Source organism: Musca vetustissima, unplaced genomic scaffold, assembly GCF_032173495.1.
Source record: "Musca vetustissima isolate MV318-11 ecotype Yass unplaced genomic scaffold, APGP_CSIRO_Mvet_v1 utg74863, whole genome shotgun sequence".
NCBI classification, from domain to species: domain Eukaryota; kingdom Metazoa; phylum Arthropoda; class Insecta; order Diptera; family Muscidae; genus Musca; species Musca vetustissima.
This window is the reverse complement of record NW_026878910.1, coordinates 78,946-87,273: the sequence shown is the minus strand read 5'-3', so window position 1 is coordinate 87,273 and position 8,328 is coordinate 78,946. Positions and strand designations below refer to the sequence as shown.

The following is an 8,328-nucleotide window of genomic DNA, read 5'->3' as shown; positions in this document are numbered from 1 at the left end:
AGCATTTTTTAATTTTTTTAATATTTTTATATTTTTTTCATCCCACCCTAATATCCATTATGATAATAAAAAAGGAAAACTGCTCTAGCCATAGTGTCTTAAATTTAATGGTTAAACCAAATTACAATAACCAACGATAGCCGAGCCTGGCAATCAGCTAGCCATCCAACCAACCCATCCATTCAGCTATCCCGCCATCTATCCTGCCCAATATTACATTACCAAATCATTGTAATGTGTTCACATAACTGTAAACACAATAACGCAGCATCCTCCACCCTCGTACTCGGAATTAAACTTCTTTACATTTCTCATCCATCAGCAGCACCCGGGTACTGCCCACATTCTGTGCGGCACTGTACAGCATCTCATAAATATGCGTCGTATCAGCATTTTCCCGTTGGGTTCGTTCATGCAGCAAGCGTACAGCTTCCAAATATGCATCGTACTTTGATGAATTTTCAAAATCCTTTTTAAAATCCAAATACAGCTGCTGTATCTCCATGAGTTGGCGTGAGCCATCGGTGGCATTCACGAGGAGTATGGGTGCCTCTGGCAGCATGACCTCCCACTCGCCATGGGTATAGTCGATAAATTCAAAATTACTAAAGAGAAAGGCGACAATGAGATCTAAACCTTTTTGTTTTAATTTTTCAAATATGGCCACCAAATCCTGTTGGGAATTTTCGGTATTTTGAAATTCCTCGACATCGAGGGACATGTGATTCTGCAGGTAATCGTAGAGCCTTTGACGTTTACTATAGAAATCAGTGGTGTTGAGCAGATGGCCAATTTCGGCCAAGATTTTTTCCAAGGCCTCATTGTGGCTGGCCGAAGTTTCCTCCTTATTTTCCAAGACCTCCTGCAAAAGTTTGCCAATGACCACCAAGTAGTCATCTATTAATTCCGCACCAGTGTGATTCACCTTGTGATAGAGCTGTTCCCCGAACTCCCTTACATTAATGGATATGGTGTGATTATCCTTGATGCCCAACTTCTCCAGGGCATTAGCCACCGATTCCTCCATCATTGGGGCCAATTGCACATTTTTGGCATAGAGATTATGATGCGGAACCTCCTTCTCCTGGGTCACATTACCATTGACATTATACTGTTTACATATGTAGTAGTAACGCAGGTTGTGCATTTCCTCGAAGCTCTCCTCCTGCAGGGCATAAAATCGATCCTTCAACTTCTCCAGGAAGAGAACATTCCTAAGGCCATACATATTTTCACGATTGGCATCACGATGTTCGGACAAATCGAACCACTGCTTTAAGAATACCACTTTGCTTCCCAACTTCTTTGAATTCAGTGCCGCTGACAGGGCCTGATCAAAAGTAGGATCCTCCATTTTTTGACCCGAAGATTTGAGTTCTCTCAGATATTTATTCATGGCCTGCAGGGCGGAACGTTTCATAACACGATTCAGCTCCTGTAGGAAATCTTTTTGGAAATTGCGTGAAAGCAACGAGGATTCCAGGCCATGGGAGAACTAAAAAGGTGGACCCAAAAATTAGAAGAAATTAAATAAAAAAATTATTTCGACCTCTCACCTGAATATTTCCAGCCAATAGGGCTAGGAAAATAATAAAAATTTTCATTTCCGTTTCGAAATTATTTTCAATTTTATTTATTTTGTTTTTACTAACAATCCGTTGTTGTAAAGGCCTGAATTTACACTAAATTTTGATTCGAGAAGATTAACAACGGAATAGCCCCCGTCCATTGACGGCGAAAAGGTCAAGCCGTGTTATCACATGAAAAAAACTGAGAGAAGAGAGAATAACAAAACAAAGACAAATCAAAACAAAATCTACCATCTGGATTTGGCCTATATTCTCAGTGGTAAAGTAAACCGAAAACAGAGGCGTGGAATTTAGGGGGAAATAAAAAAATAGACTTTGCAAAGAGCAGTGGATTTATATTTTTTTTTAGAATTCTCAAAGAGGCGTAGATTTATTAACAAATTTTTTTTTAGAGGCCCAAAGAGGCGTGGATTTATTAAAAAATATTTTTAGGGGCCCAAAGAGGCGTCGATTTATTAAAAAATATTTTTAGGGGCGCCAAAGACGCGTAGATTTATTAAAAAATATTTTTAGGGGCCCCAAAGAGGCGTATATTTATTAAAAAATATTTTTAGGGGTCCCGAAGAGGCGTGGATTTATTAAAAAATATTTTTAGGGGTCCCGAAGAGACGTGGATTTATTAAAAAATATTTTTAGGGGTCCCGAAGAGGCGTGGATTTATTAAAAAATATTTTTAAGGGTCCCGAAGAGGCGTGGATTTATTAAAAAATATTTTTAGGGGTCCCGAAGAGGCGTGGATTTATTAAAAAATATTTTTTGAGACCATTTAAGATTCCAATAGCGTATGAGCTTTGTCATTAGTCATACGCCACAACATCTGCCTGAAACTTTAATCGTTGGTATGGCGTATGAGTGTTGTCAGCAGTTATACGCCACAATTTATTTTAAATGGATCACATTATTAAATAATTGCCATTAAACAATTTCCACTCGATAATTGCTTAAACTTCTGCCAAACTTTTAACAAGCCACTAGACCTTGTTAAGTAAATCAATGCTGTATTGAAAACATAAAATCTCCCAAAAGTTCAGAGATTTAATTTTATAATGTAAATTGAAGCAAAACTGAAAATGACTTTTACTTTCCATTATCTGAACACAAAATTCTTTGACCATTGATTACACACTTCAAAGAATTTCCACAAACAAATCGAAGAGGAAACACAGGCCTCCCATCCCAAAAAGCTGAGTTACACAAAGGAGGTTTATAATTGAATAACATTTATTTAAAAGTAAATTGAACATGGAGAATTTTCCAGACGAGAGGATTCTTCGAAGCACTCAAATGGATGTTCTGTAATGTGGAACAGATATTAAAGGGAAACAAATATTTTTTTCAAGGGTCACAAGAATGTGTGGATGGCTTAAAAAATAAAAAATCCACGCCTTGTGTGAATGGCTTAAAAAATTATTTAAAAAAAATCCACGCCTTGTGTGGATCCCTTAAATATTTGTTGCTTCATTATCCTGGCATCCTTTTAAAATGACTTAATTTCCAGCCCTTCACTCTATCAAATTTCCTCCCCTTTCGATGACATTTAACGTTCCGGATAATAAAATTTTATTGTTATTGACCTTCACCAAAAGGACTTCCCTTTGGTTCTTTCTATACTCAACCACACTCACACCCACACACATTCACAAGTAACCAACACTTAATTCCAAGTAATTATTCACCAATTAACTTGTGGGTGATTTTACTTTTCGAAAATATTCTAATGTCAAGAATATTGAATGTAATTAGGCGCAAAGGAAAGGCTTGAGTGATCCGATGGGTAATTTGAGGTTAAGGGCTAAGGTTGTGGTGCGGTCACCACAATGACAATAGAGATTATTAAATACCCCCACAGGGATGTTGGTATGCCCTGGAATTTTTTGGTATATTTTCCCCCACTAGATAGCATCCTTTGCTTCTCAATTGTGATTCCAATTGTTCGGCTGTAAAAATATTCTCTTCACTGGTCAAACAAATTGTGTTCATTACACTTTCCCAAACATAATTAAGTTATGTTCTTGACATGACCAGAAAATAATTTTTTATTTTGCCACAAATATGTTCTGAAATCTTATGAAACCAAAAATTTCAAAGACATAACATGTCATATACACACACTCACACACACCCATACATTCAACATTGTATTAATTTCTCAGATTTAACTGGGCAAAACATTTGTGTTACACAGATATACAAATTACCTACATATGTTTGAACAAATGAAAATTGTACACAGACACCCCTACACTGACATAGGGGTTTGCAAAAATTACAGCATTCGGGTCATGCCTTGAAATAAGGTTTTTTTAAAGGCGTGGATTTTTTTTAAATTATACCCTTCACCACACTGTAGTACAGGGTATTATGTCTTTGTGCATATGTTTGTAAGAGGCAAAAGGAAACGAGATAGACAAATGGTTCCTTTTGAGAATATGCATAGAATCACTTTCTAAGTCGATTTATACATGTCCGTCCATCCGTCCGTCTGTCTGACCATGTTAAATTGTAAACAAAGTAGAGGTCGCATTTTAGATTCGAATTGGATGAAATTTGGCACAGCTCATTTATTTGGCCCAAGGACGAACCCTATTGAAATTGGGAAAAATTGGTTCAGATTTAGATATAGCTCCCATATATATTTTCATCCGATTTAAGGTAAATGGTGTCCCAAAATCCCTATATATCTTTCGATTTGCACGAAATTTCTCATTACGTACTAAACTGAGCATAGAATGATGTGTGCAAAGTTTCGTGAAAATCGGTTCAAATTTAGACATAGCTCCCATATATAGTTTCGCCCGATTTTAGGTAAATAGTCCTATAAAGTCCCAATATATCTTTCGATTTACACGAAATTTGGCACAGCGTACTGAATTAAGCCTAGAATGATGTGTATTAAGTTTCGTGAAAATCGTTTCAGATTTAGGTATAGCTCCCATATATATCTTCATCCGATTTGATGTAAATAGTGCACCAAAGTCCCTATATATCTTTCAATTTGCACGAAATTCGGTACAACGTACTGAATTAAGCCCAGAATGATGTGTGTCAAGTTTCGCAAAAATCGGTTCAGATTTAGATATAGCTCCCATATATATTTTCGTCCGATTTAAGGTAAGTTGTGTTCCAAAGTCCCTATATATCTTTCGATTAGCACGAAATTTGGCACAGCGTACTGAATTAGGTCTAGAATGATGTGTGTCAAGTTTGCCGAAAATCGGTTCAGATTTAGATATAGCTCCCATATATATTTTCGTCCGATTTAAGGTAAATGGTGCACCAAAGTCCCTATATATCTTTCGATTTGCACGAAATTTGGCACAACGTACTGAATTAAGCCTAGTATGATGTGTGCAAAGTTTCGTGAAAATCGTTTCAGATTTAGGTATAGCTCCCATATATATCTTCGTCCGATTTGATGTAAATGGTGCACCAAAGTCCCTATATATCTTTCGATTTGCACGAAATTTGGCACTGCGTACTGAATTAAGCCTAGAATGATGTGTGTTAAGTTTCGTGAAAATCGGTTCAGATTTAGGTATAGCTCCCATATATATCTTCGTCCGATTTGATGTAAATGGTGCACCAAAGTCCCTATATATCTTTCGATTTGCACGAAATTTGGAATAGCGTACTGAATTAAGTCTAGAATGATGTGTGCCAAGTTTCATGAAAATCGGTTCAGATTTAGATATAGCTCCCATATATTTTCGTCCGATATAATGTAAATGGTGCACCAAAGTCCCTATATATCTTTCGATGTTTAGCACAATATACTGAATTCGGCCTAGAATAATGTGTGTTATGTTTCGTGAAAATAGATTCAGATTTAGATATAGCTCCCATATATATTTTCATTCGATTTAAGGTAAATAGTCCAATAAAGTCCCTAAATATATTTCGATATGCACGAAATTTGACACAGCGTATAGAATTAAGCCTAGAATGATGTGTGCTAAGTTTCGTGAAAATCGGTTCAGAATTAGGTATGTCTCCCATATATATATATATATATATATATATATTCGTCCGATTTTATGTAATTGGTGCACCAAAGTCTCTGAAAATCATTCGATATGCACGGAAAATCGGTTCGTGAAAATCGGTTCAGATTTTATGTAATTGGTGCACCAAAGTCCCTATATATCTTTCGATTTGCATGAATTTTGGTAAAGGGTACTGAATTAAGTATAGATTGATGTTGCTAAGCTTCGTGAAAAGATCCATAGCTAGGCCGATTGACACAACGTACTGAAGTAATATAAATTAGTCTCTGATATAAATAGTCTCCTGAAATCGGTACAGATATAGATATATAATAAACAGGCGACGTCTGTTAGAATACATATGTAGAATATACCCAATGTGGTGAAGGGTATTATATAGTCGGTCCAGTCCGACTTTACTATTTTCCTTACTGGTTTAATATTTATTTTTAAGGGTCTAGCTATAGTCGTGGATTTTTTTAACCTACACAACTATGTTGTCAGGGTATTATAGCTTTGTGCAGCCCCAATAGTTACAAACTTTATCCACATTTAAGTACACTGACATATCTTGACTAGCTGAATCGTGTGGGGATGAAAAGTCCGTTTTTCCTGTCGCTCCAAAGATCGCATTTATGAGCCGAAATTTTACATGGAGAACGGGATCAGGATAAAGAATAAGCAAGCCTTTTTGATAAAGATTGGTCAATATTTAGCGTATCAAATGAAACCTGACATTTGTGTGAAAAAATCCAAAATTTGTATTCTATGGGGTATATATTTGGCCCTGGAGGACATAGACCCGATAGACCTAATAAGTATATTCAAGAGGATCGTATGTCGTATGTACACAGATGTGGGAGTTACAGGTGTTTACGTACTGAGACATTATTTATTAACCCATTACCGCACTATAGTGCGGAAATATTGCGCTGATCGCTTTGAAATTTTCTATGATATTCCTGTTATGGTCAAGGACAACGCCTATAATTATCGGTGATGATCAGAGAATAATTTTCGAGTTCTGTGGTAGTTGTGTAGGGTATCGTATGGTCGGCCCCATCCGACTATAGTGCTCCGCTCACTGGTTAAAAATTAATTTTTAAAAGCCTATCAATAGGCGTGGATTTTTTAAAATTTATTTTATGGGCTCTAACCCAAGGCGTGGGTTTGACCAGTGTTTTATTTCACCCTTCCGAAAACTGTAATTCGTACAGTCCAAAACCATCAAAACCAAAAACTAATATATCCTCTTGACCTCCTCTCCCCATATCTTCCGCACCAATCCCTGGAAAGCCTGGTGTAAATAGAAAATCATTTAGTAAATTATGTTAACATTAAAATCAACAACATTATAATTTGTTCCGCAACAAACACATACATACACAGAATATACTCACACACACACACTATATAGAAAATTTCAACATTGTTTTTTTGTATTGTTCATATTATTTGCTATTGTTGTTGTTGTTGCTGGCATCATTTAAACTGTGAAAAGGCTTTAAAATATTTTGGTTTTCCAAAGAGGTCGAGGAGGGTTGAGGTGGGGATGGTCGGTAGGGGGGCGGACCAATTGAGTGTTGACTCTTGCGTGAAAGAATGTTTGTGGCTGGCTGGCTTCTTTTGCATGTTGAAGGTTTTCGGTTTCGAACAGACAGACAGAATGGCTGTCTGTTATGGTGTATTTGTTTGTGTGAAATTGTGTCTGTGAATGTATATCAGCATGGCGCTGTGTGAGTATGCCAATGTTTATATGAATGGTGGTTTTAATGTGGTTACTTGATAATACCATATCGAGTGTCTGCAATTTGTTTTTTTTTTTTGGTCGATGGGATGTGTTAAATATTTGTTGAGGAGTTAAATGGAAATTTAAGGCCCCCCAAAAGTGGGGCCTAAATCAGGAATATCAATAAAATAGCCAAATTAGGATATAACTAATGACGTATAACTAATGACAACACTCATACGTCAGGGGGTAACACCATTACCGTTTAAGAGAGCAATTATGGCGTATGTCTAGTGTAAATACTCATACGCCAAGGTGTATTTTTTTTATTTAGGTTAAGGAATATGATTTTCTAATTGAGATCTGAATTGAAGATCTTGTTCAAAAGGCTCCCTGCCAACCCCGAAGAGGCCCATGTTTCCCTCTTATATAAACATATATACAAATGCAATTGTTTGTATATATTATATGTGTGTGTGCGTTCCTTACCTTGCCTGTCCACAAACCGAACAGTGTATATTTTTGTGTGTTTGCGTTTGTCGGTGTAAAGGATTGTTTGTGGGTCATGCATGAGTGCACTCTGTGGTAAAATTTTCTTTTGATAATAATGATAACAAGAATAACAAGAACAACAACAAGGAGTGTAAATTGCAGCCAGCTGTGAGTTTGACATTCGACAGAGAGAATCTAACAAAGAAAACAACAACAACAGTAACGGAACTCCATTAAAAAATATTCAAATATCAAATTAAGTTAACAAGACCAAGGATTTTTGGGGGGAGATAACCTCAGACCTCGCAACAACATTTTAAAGGTTCACAGGGTTGCCGTCAAATAGGCGGACTATTATGAACTATTCTTCCTCTCCATTATAGCTTTGTGCAGCCCCCAAAAGATTGCAACGCCGCGAAATATTGTTTCTAGACCCACCTTTAAGTATACCGATCGTCATATCTCGACTAGCTCTCAATCATGGATTTTTAAAAATATTCTTTGGAGGCCTCTCAACGGCATGCATTTTTATACC

The 8,328-nt window shown here is 36.6% G+C and overlaps 1 protein-coding gene across 1 annotated transcript; it reads right to left on the bottom strand.

Annotated features, from left to right (window-relative positions):
• Window positions 1-292: 292 nt before the first annotated feature.
• Window positions 293-1,604, bottom strand: LOC133323700 (uncharacterized). Its single transcript, XM_061532619.1, has 2 exons — window positions 1,557-1,604; window positions 293-1,495 (listed from the first exon to the last, which is right to left on the bottom strand). Exons 1-2 carry the CDS (start codon window positions 1,602-1,604, stop codon window positions 293-295), a joined length of 1,251 nt encoding a protein of 416 aa, XP_061388603.1.
• Window positions 1,605-8,328: the final 6,724 nt, after the last annotated feature.

Coding starts and splice junctions, on each gene's coding strand:
- LOC133323700 (XM_061532619.1), bottom strand. CDS start 1,604: ATGAAAATTTTTATTATTTTCCTAGCCCTATTGGCTGGAAATATTCAG. Junction 1,496..1,556: donor TATTGGCTGGAAATATTCAG/GTGAGAGGTCGA, acceptor CCACCTTTTTAG/TTCTCCCATGGCCTGGAATC.